This window comes from Papaver somniferum, chromosome 2 (genome assembly GCF_003573695.1).
Source record: "Papaver somniferum cultivar HN1 chromosome 2, ASM357369v1, whole genome shotgun sequence".
Taxonomy (NCBI): domain Eukaryota; kingdom Viridiplantae; phylum Streptophyta; class Magnoliopsida; order Ranunculales; family Papaveraceae; genus Papaver; species Papaver somniferum.
This window is the reverse complement of record NC_039359.1, coordinates 215553580-215573538: the sequence shown is the minus strand read 5'-3', so window position 1 is coordinate 215573538 and position 19959 is coordinate 215553580. Positions and strand designations below refer to the sequence as shown.

At 39.6% G+C, this 19959-nt stretch overlaps 1 protein-coding gene, 2 non-coding genes and 1 pseudogene across 3 annotated transcripts; 3 read left to right on the top strand and 1 right to left on the bottom strand.

The window, feature by feature from the left end:
- The first annotated feature begins 903 nt into the window (after positions 1-903).
- LOC113354539 lies at positions 904-5001 on the top strand (annotated as a pseudogene).
- A 176-nt stretch (positions 5002-5177) lies between these two features.
- On the top strand, positions 5178-5249 carry TRNAK-UUU. Its single transcript has one exon. It is a non-coding gene; the product is annotated as a tRNA-Lys (tRNA).
- Positions 5250-5811: 562 nt separating this feature from the next.
- On the top strand, positions 5812-5882 carry TRNAK-UUU. Its single transcript has one exon. It is a non-coding gene; the product is annotated as a tRNA-Lys (tRNA).
- A 10577-nt stretch (positions 5883-16459) lies between these two features.
- Positions 16460-17041, bottom strand: LOC113352842. The gene has a single exon (XM_026596607.1). It carries the CDS (start codon positions 17039-17041, stop codon positions 16460-16462), a length of 582 nt encoding a protein of 193 aa, XP_026452392.1.
- Positions 17042-19959: the final 2918 nt, after the last annotated feature.

Genomic DNA, 19959 nt, shown 5'->3' with positions numbered 1-19959 from the left:
GTCTGACCTGTGTCATATAGAGAGCACGAGTTAGTATCGGAGAGTCTTGTGTGTCACTTGTAAGATAGAGCTTGGCTAAGGTCAAGTATTGACCTAACATGGTTTTATGTGAGAGAATCACATGCAAGGACGAATTTGAGAGGAGACTAGGCCTGGACTAGCTGAAAGGTCATTGTAAACCTAGCATAGTCTGCCATGCAGTGGAGGCAGGGCCGTCCATGAGAGGAGCTTAGGCCTTGTGTCTATCTACTATTGAGAGCAGAGACATGGTGCCTTTCAATGAGGTGAGCAGAGACTTGACGACGTCTATGAGGAGAGCAGAGACCTAATCAATGGGTTAACACAATAAATATATGAAATTCTTCCTATAATACACACAATCATCTTACAATGTAATTTTTTGGTACATGGTCTCACTCAAAGTAACTTATAATGCACTAAATTATTTATAATGTACGATATCATCTTATTAGGCATTGACATACTCATTCAAATTAACTCACAAAGAAGATCATCTTATATTTCATAATCTTATATAAAATGAAGTTCAATTCCTCGGGGTCAGATTTCACCTATTAAATCCCCAGAAAGCCTAATTTCTTACCGGAACGATTCAGATAATTATATAACACGAATTTTGTGACTTCATTCTAATACACAGAGCAAAGTTAGTAAACACGAAATGAAGGGGGTAAATAGCATAAGCTGAAGGGGGTAAATAGTCGTTGGCCGCCAAAGTATAGCCGATCGGCCAAACAAAAGTTTGCCTTCGACCGATTGGACATACTTTGGCCGCTGACTAGTTTTTCCCATAGGATCATGGGAAACCTCTTTGGCCCGGTCCCACTTGACTTGATCTCAAAGGGTACTCGGTTATTACTTGGGGCAGCCTTCCAAGGAGAAATAAATTGATTTTCCCCTTCCTCTGTAAATCTCTCTCAGATAAAAACCCTAAATCCAGTTCGATCCAGTTGAATTGAGTTGATTTTGAATCATCATTCACGATGGTGTTAGGTGAATTAGGCGGGAGTCTCTGCCGTGCTCTTGCACAGATGAACAATGCAACAGTAATCCATGAGAAAGTATTGATTGATTGTCTTAATGAAATCACTCGTGCTTTGATAAAAGCCGATGTTTCTATGGATCTAGTTAAAAATTTGAATATGAATATCAAAAAGAATGTTAATCTTGGTGATGTAACTGCTGGGCACAATAAACGCAGGATCATCCAAGAGGTACATACTTGAAATTCACCTTAATGTGCAAAATTGGAGATGAAATTAAGAATTCTTGTTTTATGTTTAGCTTTTTGTTGATTGCATTATGAACAATTGTAACACGGCATTATTTTTATTCTACATTGGTTACATTATGCACTAGTAAGTAGTAACGACCGTAATTACTGATCGATCTTAGAGGCATGTTGAAGTTGTTGCTTGGGATAGTAAATTTTGGGGTTTTCACTAGGATATTATAGTGTATGATTTTGGTTCGTCTTCGAGAAGAGTCACGACACTTGTATAGGATGATCTTTTGTGTTGCATGCATAGTTAAATTAGAAGATAGCTCGAACTGGAAACATGTGAATATACCATTCAAGTAGTTTCATACGAGGGTATAATAGCTTATGAGGTGAATACTTGTTGAATCTTGAAGACTGCCTAGTAAATTTTTTGATTAAGCTTCTTTATTTTGTTCGCAGCAATTAACTAAGTCACTAGAGCAGGTTTGTGTAACCAATAATAGATAATCTTTAGAAAGGAAAAGATATTGGGGTTGCCACATAAAACTAAGTTTGCAACACTGCTGAACCGTGCTATTGGGCAGCCTCAGTTAGCATAGGTGGTAGGTCTACGAAGGACTAATGTTCACAAGGTTAGCAGCAAGTTGGATTCGGTAAATCACCCTTGAACTTGAAGTTTGCACTTATAGTCCATTGACTCCATTCTGGTTTATGAGAAAATCTTTTGTCACGTCTGCCTGTCTAGTTGATACCTCTTTAAAATGGTGATAATCAGTAGGCTAAGCTATTTATTTCTGTATTTTTGTTTGGACATTTAGGAATGTGTTCGGACATTTAGGAATTATACTCTACAGAAATTTTACAGTGATCCTGTCTTTTTCTATTGGACCTGCAGTTTGCTAATATTTCAATTCTTAACTTTTGGGTTTTTCTGCTTCTATGTTTCTGAGTTTTCTGATAAAGCTTTTGTTATCCTGCAACTTTTGCTTTGCTATTGTAGTTTCCAGTAATAAAAGGTTCTCTTCTTTTGTCAGGCCGTATTCAATGAGTTATGTAAAATGTTGGATACAGGGAAGCCTTCTTTCTCTCCAGAAAAGGGGAAACCAAGCGTTATAATGTTCGTTGGTTTGCAAGGTAGCATATTGTGTTCCGTTTCTCGCTCCCTTGTGTTTTCGCATTGATCAGTGGACTAGTGAATTTAGATTCTGTTTTTGATAGTTTTCTTTATCACATGTTTTTTTCTGACTATGTAGGTTCTGGAAAGACAACAAGCTGTATGAAATATGTGTATTATCATAAGAAGAAGGGTTTCACACCGGCACTAGTATGTGCTGATACATTTAGAGCTGGTGCTTTTGATCAGTTGAAGCAAAATGCGACCAAAGCTGAGATCCCATTCTATGGAAGGTTATACTTTTGGATCCTAGTCTTGTCCATTATGTCATACATAATGCCACCTTCTTACTGAAACCTATGGATTTCTTTGCTAGCTGTGATATGAGGAGTTTTCTAGAAAACAACCAATTAAAGTTTCAAACTTGATTCTTTTTCCTGTACGAAGATTCAATTTCATTGGCTCCTTAAATTTATGTCACTTTCTCATTCACGTTGTGATTTGGTTTATCATCAACAGCTATATGGAATCAGATCCTGTAAAAATTGCAATAGAAGGGGTAGAGAGGTTCAAGAAGGAAAACTGTGATCTTATTATTGTAGATACAAGTGGTCGTCATCAGCAGGAAACTTCTCTTTTTGAAGAAATGCGGCAGCTGGCTGAATCAACGGTAATTTATATTTGCTGTTATTATCTTCTCTGGTATTATATGTATGTCTAATTGGTAAGTAATCGCCATCTTTCTTTTTCTAACAATTCCAGAATCCAGATCTTGTTATTTTCGTTATGGATAGTAGTATTGGTCTAGCTGCTTTCAGTCAAGCTCAAGCCTTCCACTGAAGTGTTTCAGTTGGTGCTGTTATTGTTACAAAAACTGAGGGTGCAGCAAAGGGCGGTGGTGCGCTTAGTGCGTAAGTGCCACTATAAAGCTATATCTCAGTTACACTATTTACTGCATTTACTTCGAGAATGTATCATGTTTGGCAAATTTCATATATTTGTGTGCTATGCCCTAGGTAACCTTGAAAATTTTCAAACAAATTGTATACCTACAAGAACCTTGATAACATCTTCAAGCAAGACCAATTTGGCTGACTTCTGATGGTTTGAAGTAAGGGAGTTGTAATACTTGCATCAGATTGACCGTTCTTTATATAAGAATCAGATCAGTTTTTGTGATAAAAATGTAAGCTTTGGAAGATTTGAGGCTTAAATTATCTAACAGAACATTTGGTACATAAAAGTATTGTTTAGGGGAACTACTAGGAACTAGTAATGAACTTAGGAACCCCTATTTGTAAGAGTTGAATGGTTTCTTGGGCATGATGTGTTAGGCACTTGGACTTTCACGTCAGCTGGAGTTCTTCCACTTTGATTTATCAAGATCTGAATTCAATTTTACTTGTTTGGCAGAGTCGCAGCCACAAAGAGTCCTGTCATATTCCTCGGGACTGGAGAGCATAAGGATGATTTTAAAGTTTTTGATGTTAATACATTTGTCAGCCATCTATTAGGTATCATGAACTTCTTGTTTTTAGTGATTACACTTTCATGTTTGATATAGTCCTTTTCGTCTTTTTAAAAAGTCATTTCATGTATTTAACTTTCATTTAAAATAGGTATGGGAGACTTGTCTGGCTTTAAGGAAAAAATCCATGAAGTTGTCCCTCCGGATCAACAGCAAGAGCTTCTTGATAAACTATTGGAAGGAAAATTTACAATGAGGCTGTACCGCCAGTACATGCTCAATATGGGTTCCATTAGGCAGGTCTAATATTTTGTTTCTCTCCTGTATAATACAGTATATGACTTTGGCTTCACTTTACTTGTTTTCTTTCATATGTAGGCATGTGATGTACCTCTAAAATGACTGTGATCTTATTGTGGCTTGTTAGCTTTTGTCTATGCTTCCGGGATTTTGTGAAAAATTAATGCCCAAGGTTGACGAGAAGGTATATCAGTCAAAGATCAAACTCTACACGACTATTATGGACTCGATGACAAATGAAGGTACCTCTTCTTGTATAACACGGTTACTTTTTAGAAGTTTATATTTCAGATATGCTGTCTGGAGCGTTTTGTAGGATCTTGACACGCTTATGACATCTTGCATCAGAGTTGGACAGTACCGACCCAAAAATTATGAATGACTACTCTCGGGTCATGAGGGTAGCAAAGGGGTTCAGGTTGTCAGGTCAGAGATGTGATGGAGATGTTGGAAGAATACAAACGACAAGCAAAGGCCTTGGGCGCGATGAAAGGACTCCAAATATCCAAGAATGGATTGCAATGCAAAATGAATCTACAACAGATGAGTAAAGTTTTTCCTCAGATTCTGAACCTCCTGAAGCAAATGGGTTAATCGAAAGACATGATGGGTATTATGATGCTTGGAAACATGGGAGGAATGGGAGGGACCAACAGTTCAACATCCACAGCTTCTCATGAACTCTGCTATGTTCTATAATAAACACACCACCAATACATATTTACTATTTCAGGTCTTTTCAAGACCACCAGTTAGGTAGGAAGTTTATTTCGTATTCAGTGTTGGTACAGTAATTTTGAAATGCCAACACTTTTTTACTTTTCACTTTTTGTGTACAGCTACTACACCTCTCTGTCTTTTTAGTTAACTCTTCTTTTCCTGAGATTGCTTTACCATGAAGTCAGTAATTTGTACTTTGTTTTCAATCTATTTAGAATACACTCATGACCATTTTATGGCCTAATATGCTCTTGTGAGTCCCTCAAAATGCTTCTGGAGTGGAAGGAAACAGAAAATCAAAGCAAAAATGTGGAATAAACTACAAAGCCAATGCCGACTTAGCTCAGTGGTAGAGCGCGTGACTTTTAATCCCGTGGTCAAGGGTTCGATCCCCTTAGTCGGCGTTATTATGCTTTTCAACTTCTTTTTTTTTTGCATTGAAACAGATTAAAATTAAAGCATTACATGTATTCTTAATTAAATACTCATGAGGATTGTGTGTCATGTGAAATCCAAAATCCTTAACGCTTTTGTTTCAGATGTTTTTAGTCTTTTAAAACTACTGTTAATTTCATCTAACTCATCCGGTGAATGGTCGTCTGAACTAATACTTGTTCCACGTTTGCGTTTTACTGCTTGTTTATCTGCAGAAGCTTGATCCATTGTAACCCTAGAGATTTTCTTGGAATTCTTCGAATGAAATTCTCGCTGACGGGACTAGTTTTTATTTTTACAGAAGACTGAGAGCAAAACAGCTTGGGGGACGGGTATTTATAGACGAGCAAACCGACTTTATGAGAAGTTGGTTAAAATAGAAGTTTATTTTTGGAATATCTGCTTCCTTTTCTTACTCCAATTTTTGGTTTGCCTAATCCGTGCATATATGTGCACCGCATGGCAAATCCTTTTATCATCATCTATGGATCTGTTTAATTTCTTTGGTGTGTGACTCAACACCAAGCCATTGCCGACTTGCTCAGTGGTAGAGCGCGTGACTTTTAATCCCGTGGTCAAGGGTTCGATCCCCTTAGTCGGCGTGTAATGAATTCTTTTTTTTTTTTTTTGATCCATAGGGGTGCGATCCCTTTACAATTACATCCAATTATTTTTTGAACGCCAGAGGTTACTACGCCTCTTTGTGCTACTACGTACAAAACGTCGAAGGGGACTTGGAAGGCGTTAGGTTGCAGGTGTATCAATCTTTCTAGAACTCGCCAGTAGAATCAAACCACCCCGTGGTAAAAGTAAATACGAAATAAATCCTTAATCGATATAAAGTATAAGAACCAGTTAAAACAAGAAAAACTACTAACTAGCTAGAAGAATCCTCACAAACAATCCAAGTAAGAGAAGAAGGCGAGCAGCCAGAGCTGAAGGAACGTTGTACACCTAAAGGGAGCATTCCAGCAAGTGCACCAATATCTATCACTCCATTGTCACATCCAAGAGTGTAAACCTCAACCTGTTGGGGATTTCTGGAATACTCGTAGATCTATTGTACTTATTAGTTAAAGGACAGTAGCCAAATCCGGCCACCAATTCCATTTATGGGGTTACTATAGGGGTTAAATATCGCACCCATAGGTATCATGCGAAGCGGTACTAATATAAGGGGTCGAACGTACTCGCACGTATTATATCCCAGATGACGGAATCAATGACGTCGTAAGGTCACAAGTAAAGTGTGAAGCCAGTGCGAAGTTCAAGAGCACGTGCGAGAAGATCCAATACGCGGGTGCGAACACACGCACGTCAGATCCGAAAATTAATAGGGGCATTATTAGCTGTCCTCCACTATGTAAAACTCCTATATATAGGACCAACCCCTGTGTTGAGGGAGATCTTTTGGAGAGTTGAGGTAGAACTATAAGAGAGAGAAAGTTATTTGCTCCCCAAGTTAGGGTTTTATCTTCTTCTTTCCTTGTATTGATTTCTAAGCTTAATAAAATTCTTTTAAGTACTTCATGATGATTTCCTAGTTTGTTTTATATATTATCTAAGGGGTGTAGTAGTGAGATTTTTCACTACCACATTTTGGCGCTAGAATACAGCTCGGGGAAGAGATTACACCTGTTTGCGAAAGTTTTAAACTGATTTCTCGAAGATTTCTTATATTCTTGTTTTTTGTGAAAGATTTTTTTGCCTCTTTTCATTGAATTTCGGTGTGTAAAACAGATAAGTTCATAAGTTTTTTCTTGAGTACTCGCTGATTTCAAACCTATGGAGTAATCCCAAGGGTTATATTCTTCAAAGGTTTCTTGTTGTTCTTGTTTTCGTGAAAGATTTCGACTGTTCTCTCGGAATTTCAACATTTGAATTCAATCATTCAAAACATAGTTTTCATTTAGGAAGGAAGTCTTAGTTTACATAAATTTGCGAGAAAAGTGTTATTTCAGGAACACAAAATGGTGAGACAAGCATCTGCAGGAGAAAATGCAACACCGAGTAGGAGGAGTAGAAGAATTGCAGGTAGAAGAAGAGGCGAAATCGCAGAGACATCAAAAGTGGGAGAGAGGAACAACAGATCTCAAACGGTCAGATTACAGATCCATCAGGAACCAAGAGAGACCGATCAAAGAAATTTTGATGTAAGTGTTCACAATACGGATACTGATACTGCAGAAGAAAACGAAGGGAGAACGCAGGAGGAAGGAATGGTAGGAAAAAACGAGGAGAACATGACCGTTGCAGAGTTGAGGCAAAGGATGGTCGATGAAAGAAGAAGGGAGGAGGAAATGCACGCGAACTTGATACGCCAGAATGATGAACTAAGACAAGAGAACCACAGACTACAGGAACAAAGGTCACAGTCACGATCCATAACAACACGTGTGAGATCAAGATCAAGGACAAGTACAAGTACCTCCAGACGAAGCAGATCTGGTCACAGAAGCGATGAACGTAGACAATTTATAGATAATAATTTGGTTAATAATCTTCAGGTAGGTGACAACATGCAGGAGGAGCACAAACACAATCAAATAGAAGATCGATACGTACAGGCAAGAGAGAATGAACCCAGGCGTCGCATAGAAGATAAACTAGAGAGAAATGGAGAATATAACTGAATCCAAGGCGATTCAGAACAGGAAAATGACCCAGAACAAGCAAGGATGATACTCCATGGAAGAGAAATGTTGAGTCAACAAAATGAGAGAGATAGGAGAGCACGAAAGGGATGAAAGAGACAGGTGAAAAAGGAGGAGAGAAGAAGCTGAGCAACGAGAATTAGAGGAGGTCGTGCGTCAAAACAGGCATGAAAACAGACTAAAATAGGCAATCTTGAAAAGGCCGATACAGCAACAAGAGAACCCATTCTCTAACGATGAAATCCTAAGAGAAATAACAGAACTAAGAGAGCTAATGGCTAAAGGGAAAGATGGAGGAAAAAGGCAGCTAGAAGAGGCAATAGCAGAAGCAGCAAAGACGCCCTTCGCACGGCGGATACAATTAGTAACAATACCCACGAAGTGTACACTAACCATATTTCCTAGTATCTTTGATGGACCTACATGCGCAATCCAACACATAACGACGTACATATTATCTTTACTACAATATGAAGATAACGATGCGGTCTCATGCAAGTATTTCCCATCAAGCCTCGCAGGAGAAGCTTTAAAGTGGTTTGAAGGATTTCCAGTAGAATCAATAATATCATTCCAGCACCGGCAGAGTTTGTTCTTAAGACAATACATCAACAACAATATGCTAAGGCCAGGAATCGAGAAAGTATTCAGCCTAAGGAGGAGAACTAATGAAAGCCTGCGAGCTGTGACAACTAGATGGAGGACAATGTGTAGCGAAATGGCAGGATGAGTGGATGAAAGAAATATCATCTTAGCATTCATCATTGCCCTGTTTCCTACTGACTTGTTGTACACATAGATATTCAGTATGAAGGACAGGATAACAATGGAGGATCTACGCGAGTACCAGGAAGAGTATATTGCTCTAGAAGAAAAGCAGAGGGATATGGAATCTTACTCGGTTGCAGTCGCGAGTGAAAGAGAAGGGAATGCGAGTCTATTACCAAGAATAGCGAAAGCTGTTGGGAGCACTTCGCAGGGAAGCAAAGAGAAAATGATCATAGAAGATCAACAAAAACAGGTAGCAATGAGTAGCAGAGATCAAGAAATGTATGAGCGAGAGTACAGAGAGAGGCAATACAACAATCATGGAGGAAACAACAAAGTCGCAAGATACGACAATTAGGGAGACAGATATGGAGGAAATATGAGGTATTACAATCAAGGCGCGAACTACAAAGTCCATGAGGAGGTCAGGATGCCACCTCTTAACACAACAGTGGATAAAGTCTGGGAAGCTGTTGTATTCATGGAGGAGATAACAACAACACCTAATCTAGGGCAAGAACCACCATCAGGAAGAAGAAGTAAAGAATTTTGTTCTTATCATCGTTTCCATGGCCATACAACGAATAACTGCAAGAACATACAACGAATCATATTAAAGATGATTGGAAAAGGAAATCTTAACCACTTCCTAGCTACACCACTACCTCCTCCACCACCACAACCAACAACAGGTGGACAGACGTCAGGAGCGGAGAAAGGAAAAAATACCTTTCTGATAGAAGTGGGGGAGAATGCCAAGAATTTACATTGTAACTCAATAATACACTCATTCTAAAGTATAGAAGACTTTCACGACAATGTGTTAAGCCGAATATTTGCAAGGGATGTTGAAGGGAAGGAAATAATGAACCTAGCAAAGATACTAAAACTAAAAGAATGGCAGAAGCAGCCAATCACATTTAGCGTAGAAGAAGTATCTGGAGGAGGCGAACTCCACGAGAGTCCCCTGGTGGTTAAGTTAGAGATAACACCAAAAGAAAAGCCGGATAAGGAAGAAGGTGAATAGGATCTCACATGGGAGATAAATAGAATACTAATTGATTCTGGGAGCTCGGTGGATATTTTGTTTTATCATACATATAAGACAATGGGAAGAAAAGATGAAGATTTGATTCCTTCAACTTATAAAATATACGGCTTCAATGGATCAACTAACAAGCCAAAGGGAGAGATTACCATGCGAATCCCTATTAAGACAATCTTTACAGAAATAACCTTTTGTGTCGTGGACGTCGAATCTCCATACAATGCATTAATTGGAAGACCATGGTTACATAGTATTCTGGGTGTGGCTTCCACATATCATCAGTGTATCACGTCTCCATTACCACAAGGCGTTGGAGTCATCAGAGGAGATGTTAATGAAGCGAAAACATGCAATGAAATTGATGTTGAGAAAAGTGAAGTGCGTGCGAGTAAGAGAAGAAATTGAAAGCGTGATGCAAAAGAAAGTAAGTGATGCGAAAGATTGATGGTGAACTTCATAGAAAAAGAAGGAGAAGTCGATGATTATCATAAAGATGAGGAATCATCAAAGAAAGAAGATGTTGGGATCGAAAAAGAGAGTAAGGAAAGAACTAGTACAGAACCAATTCAGATGAGGACGGTCAACATAGCAAAAAGGCATGAATACGCGAAGAAATCTGAAAGGGAAGAATTACAACCAAGAGAGTTAGTCATGAGCCAAGTACCACCATATCGAAAGCAGGGGAGTAAGAATAAAGAAAAAGTAGCATGGGCGGGACCTTATGTGGTGAAGAAATATGTTGGTAATAGGATGTACAAGTTAATGGAAAGAAATGGAAGAAATATGGAGAAAAGGGAGAGTCTTCTCTATAACAAGAAATATCTAAAGAAGTTTTTTCGGTTAGGACGCGCGACTTAATCAATCCAAAAATATTACCTGCATGCGAAGTGAGTGAAGAAATAAAAAGGGTGAAGTAGCTAATAAATTATTATAAAGTATTAGTAAGATATTTCTATTTGTGCGAATAAAGAAGAGAAAGGAATATTAGAATTGTACAAGCAAAGATTATTAATAGAAAAGTTTTGTTCCTTCTACAACACATACTCCTAACATGCAAGTAGAGAAACGAGGCAAAAATAAGACCTCCAAAATAAGACCTCATTAGGGGGCAACAAAATTTAAAACCTCTAACTAGGGAGGCTAGGAATCCAATTGTGGCGTGCACCCTAGTTCGCACTTGTGCAAGAGGCAATATAAATAAGCCCTAACGCGCGTCATAATTGGGGAAAACCTAGTAATGCATGGCTCGGGCGAAAGCCACACCATCCCTGGAACCTGAGTCATGGATATTGGGGGCGAAATAAAATCCTATCCAGTAGAGACTCCTTAGTCGAAAGGCTAAGGTACTAAGTTCTCCATCACAGAGTGTAGAAACTCGACCAGGGCGTCGCGGTACATGGTTGAGCCAAGGGTGTCAGGGGCGTCTGGAGCGTACCTCACCGCTCTTGGTAAGTTCTGGCTATGATACACTCGGTCCTCAATATACCCCACTTAGGGTGCAGTCTCGAAAGAGACCGCGAAAACAACTTGTTGTTGCATCACTGGATGGGAGGATCCCACCCTAATCTGGTAGGGGTACGCCTCCTTGAAAGGACAACCATGGGGAAAATAAGGATGGCACCCTCCATTAGGGAGATGAATTGTGTCAAAAGACGTCAATATCATAGGACTATAACTCAAACAAGAGTATCGACCTGTCGTACTGGTGCATAAAAAAATCCTGCAGAGGCAATAATACGAAAGATGATAAGACGAGATCAATGGGTCGTTGCGCGAAAGCGTAGAGACCTCCTGCGATTTCGTCGCATGACCAAAATGAATACCCTGAGGCAGAGATAAGTCCTATTAACATGGGAGGCTGATTAAGACCTCTAATTAGGGAGGCTCAATAAGACCTCATGAACAAACACAAAAGACTGCACTAACACTATTTTTGCAGGATGAAATAAAACTAGAGGCAAAGGTATGATTTTGAATTTCAAAGGTAACATGCATAATTAAGGATTTAGCAGAGGCAATTGCACTCCTGCGATTAACAGAGGCAAGAATGGGATTATAAACACAATAAAAATATGTTATTCACACTAGTGTGATTGCCTCGTGTCAAACATGATAGAAATCGTATATTCGCACACGTGATAAAATCATACACATGTATCGTTATATTCGTGCACATAATCGTATATTAGCACACATGATAAACTCATACACATGTATTGTTATATTCATGCACATAATGGACTTACACACATGTATTACTATATGATAAACTCATGCACATAGGTTATTATATTTGCTTCTATAAGTTACCCTGAAACTACCACAAATTATTAGAAAGGAAAGCATCTTTCTTTTGATAAACAGTCAGGAGAAGGAGGGAAAAGCATAAAAAAAGTGAAATCTATTAAAGGATGAAAGATACTCAGTATATGTACAAAAAGGAAGGTATAATACAAAGAACGAAAAAGAAGGACAAAAGCAAACAACTACTTCTTTCCAGCATTATCTTCATCAACCTCAGAGTCACGATCTTCTTCATCAGAATCCTCATATTCAACATCACTATCTGAGATTTCAGAAGTTTCTTCATTTTCCGAAGGAGCCTCAAACTCATAATAAGATGGGAAAGGAATACGATTTTCAGAGCAAAGATCGCCCACTTCCTCTTTAATAGACCCATCACGTATGCGAATAACATCTTTGGTTAAGTTGGAAACGGTGGCTTTGAGCTTCTTCTTGAGTCGACGACACTTGGTATCACGAGCTACGAATTTCGCTTCCAATCTTTCAATCTCAGCAGAAGAATTCTCCTGTAAGCTTTTAGTATCTCTCTGATACTTCTGCTCCTTTCAAGGAATTCCTTCTCAACAACTGCGAAGAGATAAGGATAAGGGTCAAAATCGCATATACACAACTCAAGAGACAAAACATGGGCAAAATTATTAACAAAGACAACGAGAAACCTTCTTTTTCGAAAATGATGGTTTTAACCAGGGATGCATGGTCAGATTCTAAACTAACATTTGTAGCCAACCCCAGCCTAGCATTATCAAGGACTCTAGCAGCCCATTCAAACTCAACATCATTCTCTATTAGAAGACGAGAGCGAAGTTTATTTTCACGAGCGAGAAGAGCATCCCTATCACTTATCGCACGATCTATTTCTATCTGAATCTTGAGTTGAGCCTCATGAAATTGCTTTAAATCCTTCGCACCATTAGCGGTTACTTGATCTTTCTCAGTTATAAGAGTATTCTTTTTGGCTTCTAAAATTCTAATTCTCTCTCTATCCTCACGGGAACGACGTTGAAAAGTCATATTAGAAACTAATAATGGTCTATGATCATAAATAAGGGCTTCGTATTTTAGCCTCAGTTCCTTCCAGCTAAGATTCTCTAGACCACGCATGGGAAAATTGTCCACTGAGGTGTTAAGAAGCTCTAGAAGGGCATCATTATCATCAGGAAGTCTAGCCGCCTATTCGGTTAAGTTATAAAGTTTTGCAGGTTTAAGTAATAAAAAAAATATGAAGACACAACAGGATTTCACAAGATATGAGGGAGCGAAAAGAAATACACCTACTAACTGATTGTTCCTCTGACGAAGAGTATCTGCCTCCCCTTTAAACTTCGCACACTCAACCTCCAAGGAGTGATTCTTCCTATGCGAGTCAGAGGCAACCGCATGAGAAGCTCGCGCCACCTGTAAGGGCCAGAACACAAAGGAATTCAAAATAATTAGAATACAAAGAAGAAGCATTAGCTTAAACTCACCCCATCCTACAAGAGAAGGAGAAAACATACCATGGAAGCCATAAAAAATTGGAACTCTGGAGATATGGCTGAGGCAGATCCTCGCAGAGATTCATGAATCAAAGTGGGAGCATCGCATTATGAAAGAAATCATTTGGCAGGTACGAACTAAGTTATCATCACCAAAAGCTGCGAAGGAATCTTTGAAGATACGAGATAGTTGGGCCATGGGAGAAGCTGAAGTAGATTCATCAGGAAACGACAGCTCATTTCCCTGAGAGCGAGGAATTGAAGAATCAGGAGACGAGGTAGTAGAGAAAATCTTTCTTTTCTTCTTGGGATTAGTCTTCCTGTTGACATTCTTCGTAGAGGACTTGGAAGCAACTGTTTTTCCCTTAAGCTTTGTGCGAGTAGAAGTCTCTTTCTCATCATCAGAAGAATCTTCATCATCAGTGCCACCAATATCTAGCCCATCCACCTTCGCACACAGATAAAGATAAGAAATAGAGGCAACAATATTGTTAAAGTAAAATTAAAGGTATTTCTTACGTCATCAGTGATCGAACATAGAGTTTCCAGTGTGCTTTGTTTCTTGTGAGCATTATAGTCCTTCTTTAGCTTGGCAATCTGGAGATGAAGAACCTAGTGAAACGGAGAAAAAAAGAAAGTAAAATAAAGAAAGATTGTAAAGGGATGAAGGTTAGAAAGACATACTACTTTCTCCTCCTCAGCCCAACTAAACTCCCAAGGAGAGCAGAGCGAAAAACCCTCAAGAAGGGGGTTTATCAACCTATTGTCACCATAACCGGTGATATATGGACCCTCAAGAATAACAGGATAAACATCCAAGCGATTGTCATTAGAATTCCGTGCAGTGCGATTTGTCTTATCGTTAAAACCAACATCTAGCATAATCCTTTGATTCTCTGCGAGGCCATCTTTCCTCGAAAGACGAACATCACAGCGAGATGACTCAGACTTCATAATCACCACTTCGTAGTTAGCAAAGAAGATATCACCAGTATAATCAGAAGAAATAATTTCTAAGTCAGGATACGCTTCATTCCTGTATTCTCTAGGATAAAGGGATTCTAATCCATCCGCACGACGAGCGAACTCCACCATAATCCTTATAGCGTCCCCACTCAACTGAAAAATTGCACGTTTAAATTTATCGTGCGATATGATTTTATAAAACAAAGGAATTCGCGGATCCAAGAGAGGGATAGGCAGACCAACGAGAAGCTTCCCTACAGAGATAATGATTTTCTGATCATTCCATTGATCAATCTTGAACCATTTAGGGTTAAGCGTCAGAGTAGGCCCTGATGAAGGAGGAGTGGATAATGTGAAAACTTTATCCCTGAGCTCGACCTGTAACTTATCAAACTGTTCTACCATTCTCCAACCTGGCTTGTGCCCCATTGTTGTTCTTCTAGAATGAGATTATAAATATCAAAGTAGTCAAGATAACCAAGATGATCAAAGGGGCGGAAAAATACAAAAAACTGGAAACAGAAGCAACAGTTGGAACGAAGAAAGATTAAGGATCAAGGTCGAACGGAAAAAATGATTAAGGATCAAGGTCGAACGGAAAAAATAACCACAGTAAGAAAAGAAAAGTTGCATAGGTTGAAGGAAGAAAGTAAAAAGAAAGGAATGAAAACGAGAAGAGAGCTTATAAAGGATTTCATTTCCTCCCCACGAAATCCACTTTTATGAATGCATTAATGAGTGAAAGGATATGAAGAGACAGTTGTAGGGATTAATCGCAACGTGTCAAAAAAAACGATAAGAACGACACGTGGAGAAGTTAAAGTCCGAGATCTCGGAATATTGTCAGTTAAGGAATATGAAAAGTTGATAGGGTGCGGCGAATCGCATAAAAGGTGCGAAGAGGATTGTAAGAGCAGTTTCTCTCATCGCTCTTTCCATAATAAAGATCGCTAAGAGAAGAGGAAAAATGTAGGGGTTAAATATCGCACCCATAGGTATCATGCGAAGCGGTACTAATATAAGGGGCCGAACGTACTCACACGTATTATATCCCGGATGACGGAATCAATGACGTCGTAAGGTCACGAGTAAAGTGTGAAGCCAGTGCGAAGTTCAAGAGCATGTGCGAGAAGATCCAATACACGAGTGCGAACACATCGCACGTCAGATCCGAAAATTAATAGGGGCTTTATTAGCTTTCCTCCACTATGTAAAACTCCTATATATAGGACCAACCCCCCATGTGTTGAGGGAGATTTTTTGGAGAGTTGAGGTGGAATTATAATACAGAGAAAGTTATTTGCTCCCCAAATTAGGATTTTATCTTCTTCTTTCCTTGTATTGATTTCTAAGCTTAATAAAATTCTTTTAAGTGTTCTTCGTGCTTATTTCCTATTTTGTTATATAGATTATCTAAGGGGTATAGTAGTGAGATTTTTCACTACTACAGTTACAGAATACATATATGTTAAAGGACATGCAGTACGTATCCAAATCCGCTTAAGGCTTAACAATTCCGTTGATGAGGTTACACAAATAATAAGCAGGTTTCATAGTCCACACACCCATTACCAACACGCATAGAAACAAATTAAACCACTACATGGGCCAAGATTATGTTACTCCCTTGTAACTAGAGTCTGGAGCCAGAGGCCTGAAGTTGAACCTTGTGCCAGAGTACTCAGAGCAGTAAATACGCACTTTTATGCACAATCCTATATATCTAAAGAAAATAAAGATCAAAATACTAGTATGGGCACCATTTATTAAGTCGAACCATGGTAACATTATACACAGAATAAATCTTACTATTCAACTTGTTATACACACTCAATGATTCTCTTAAGGACTGTCTGTCATGTGAACTCCAAAATCCTTACACTTTCTAAACAAAGATTATAACAGAAACTAGAAACATAAAAAAATAACTACTTCGATCGATTCTGTGCCTAGTGTTTGTTCTAATCAATGCTTAAAAGATCACCAGGATATAAACGTCCAGATTCGGAGTTGTTTTTTGTCGCCCGTCGCAGTTGCATTGCAAGTGCATAATTGTCGACCTGAAGCATTCTTAATTGCTGGGTCATGCCATCATATCGCTCATTCTGGATATTTACAGCTCGCTTGAGGGCAGCATTTTCTCGGATTAGTTTTTCCGATTGTTGTTTCAGCATCACATTCTCCTGTTGGCTATTTCCTGCTACCTCCATACTAGCATCAAAGCGGATGGACTTCCTTAAAACCTCCAGAAGCTTAGAGGCACGAGTCTTTGCATCATCCATGTTATATGCACTCGTGATATCACGCACAAACAGCTCTACCCATCCTGAGCCGTTTCCTGGGAGACCATGCAATGCATGTTGAGAAGCTTCAGCACCACCTCCAGTAGTACTAACACCCGTATCTTGATCTTCATCTTCAACACTTTTGTTTTCAGATGTCCGTAGTCTTTTGAAACTATTATTAATTTCATCTAAGTCGTTCTGTGAATCATCATCCAAACTAGTACTTGTTCCACGTTTGCGTTTTACTTGTTTATCCATTGTAACCCTAGAGGTTTGTGGAGAGTCTAGTTAGAGAAAGAAAAACGGTTTGGGACAGGTTTCGATTGTGCTTGGAACCAAAAGAGAGATTATATTTATAATCTATGGCGGTGGACAAGGACTACAAAAGAGAAACCAAAGTGGAGGACGTCAAATAGGAAACTAAGTTAGAACGGGACTATGAATCCTTTTCTCTAACTATTTTGGCACTCACGCGCGCGTCTTGTTGATATCGGCTATAATGGTGGTTTCGGAAGTAAAGAAGAAAAGGAAAAAAGAAAAACACAACCTAGCTAGCCCTAAAGTCGCACAAAATCTCATCTATGATTCACACTGGGAAGATGATTCACGTTTACTTGTTACCATGTCTGAAGTTGAATCACTGGCGTGAAGAAAGGAGAGATTAGACTGACATGCAGACTGGCCTGGGTGTGCCCTGAGCTTGATATCTGTAAACACATGATTTGACCGAGAGCTGAGAACGGCAATGGGGGCTCCGGGTGTAAGCCAAAGCCGCCATTGACAGGGCCGGGGTCACTATGAATGATGACGCAGTATGAGTGGGTTGCCCCGAAGATGATGACCGGCAGGTGCCTAAATAATCCCAGCTGTAATGGTATATGTGTATGGCTAATAATAGAGGACTTTCTAGAAAAGGTATTAGGGTACACGTGTAAGGTATTTGTATGTCAAGCTTTGTCTATAAAAGGAGAGAATCCTCCCAGAAATAGTCAGAACTCTCCAAATAATTGTATTGTGCATTGGGATTAGTCTCCTCATAACCCTATAATAATATTTGGGTATTTACATTTAGCGACATCACTGGGGACTAGTCCTCGTAACCAATACATTTTAAACATGAGCTCGGAAAAAACACGAACCCGGAGACCCGGAGACCCGGACAAACTCACTTATCAACCACATAATTAAAGCTCACCAGGTAGCGTTGGTAGAGCACCGACGAAGAGAAGGAAGCTTAGATCCTATATGTATCGAGAAGGAGTCCAGGGGAGAATTTTCTTTCGGGGTCAGAGAGAGGACCCGGAAGACATGGTTGTACGAGAGTAGGGGTGTAAATTCGGGCAGGCCGGGCCGTCCGATCCAAAAACTAAGACAGGTCGGGCAGGCCAGGCTTAATATTTGTGAGTCCGTAAACAAATTCAGGCCGGACAGGCCGGGCACAAGTAGATAATTTGTTACCCAAAGACCGCCCAAAGCCCACTTTTTATACGGGCAGGCCAGATCGGGCCGGACAAGCCACTATTTTTTTTTATTTTTTTTTCTAAGTTTAAATTTTCAAATGAACGGTATTAAATACAATATCCTTTCCTTTCCAACATCGCATATCGTAAGTGATAGTATTATTTTATATTTAAATTACACTGACAAATTTTTAATTTTAGCCTATAATAAATAATTAATTAGAGTACAATAAACTTTATAATAAGAAAATATATTACCATTAATGTTTTGAAAAGGTTAATTATAAGTAAAAACAATTATATATATTTTATTTTTCTTGACATAAAATTGACAATTATAAAATTATAACTTTTAAGTCTTTTTAAGAGGATATTAAATGATTAATGGCACATAGAAGGCTTCCAGGCCGAGCACCAGGCCGGGTATCAGGCCGGGCATCATAATTAATCGCAAAGCCCGAGACCGCCCAATAATTTAATCCAGGCCGGGGCGGGTGGTCCATGACAGGCCATGACAGGCTTTGGGCTACTTCGGGTACAGGCGGGCTCGTGCGGATACAGGCAGGCCGAGTATTTTCGGGTATTATTTACACCCCTATACGAGAGGAATGTCGGGAGGTGTTCTCTAAGTTTTTTTCGAGAGATCAGGTTCACCGAACAACAACAAGAGCTAGCCTGCGGGCATATCTTGAACATCTTTGCCGGGGAAGACCTTAGTGAATACCTGGAGAAACACTTTCCAAAACAGATTACTTTCTCGGAAGAAGACCGAATGGCTGAAATAGGGCATTTACGCCCCTTATTCATCACAGTCGGGTGGGAAAAAACACCCTTAACCGAGCGTTTGTACACACCGGCGCCTCAATGAATCTAATTTCCCAGGATACCATTTGTCGACTACGCATTCCACCGGTCGCGATCAGACGTTTCAATACTAAGGTGCAAGACTTCAGTGGAGAGAGACATCGGACAATTGGAACTATACAGATAGAGATCACAGTTGGACCCATCAAGGCCATAGAACTCTTCCATGTGACTGAAGCAAGCTTGACATGTCATATCATCTTGGACCAGCCGTGGTTGCGTAGGCATGGGGTAGTATCCTCCATTGATCACCATTGTCTTAAGTTTCTATGGGAAAGGAAAGAAAGGCGTGTGGCGGCTACGAAGAATCCGTTCACGGACGAAGAGAAGAACTTCTTCCCCGAAGCTGCCTTCTACGGTGAACATGGTGCAATGATCCCGGAGGATGATTTTGGAAAGAAGAAGAAGCAAAGAGGAGGAACGAGTGAACGAAAAGGGTATTTTCGACGTTGTACCCAACCTGATGGGACGAAAAAATATCAATACATCGTTGAATAAATCATGGTGGCGGAAGAGGAACAAGTCATACAAAAAATAGAAAATCTAACTGTCAATGAACCTGAACACGACTGGGAACACCGAACTTTTGCAACCAACGGGAGCTTGGAACCGACAATCCCGTTAAAACCTAGGCACTCCGGAGAATTCGAAGGAGATTCAGATTGGTAGCAGTCTAACAGTAGAAGAACGAGAGGAGTTAGAAGGTGTATTAATGGAATTTCAAGATGTGTTTGCCTGGACATATGAGGACATGCGGGGGCTAAACCCAGCCCTTGTCTCACATGAACTCAAGACCTCACCATCTTTTAAACCAGTAAAGCAACCCCGGAGGCAATTTTCTCACAAGATTGA

What these genes read in the sequence shown, in the direction of transcription:
- LOC113352842 (XM_026596607.1), bottom strand. Translation starts at nt 17,041, where the DNA reads ATGGATAAACAAGTAAAACGCAAACGTGGAACAAGTACTAGTTTGGAT.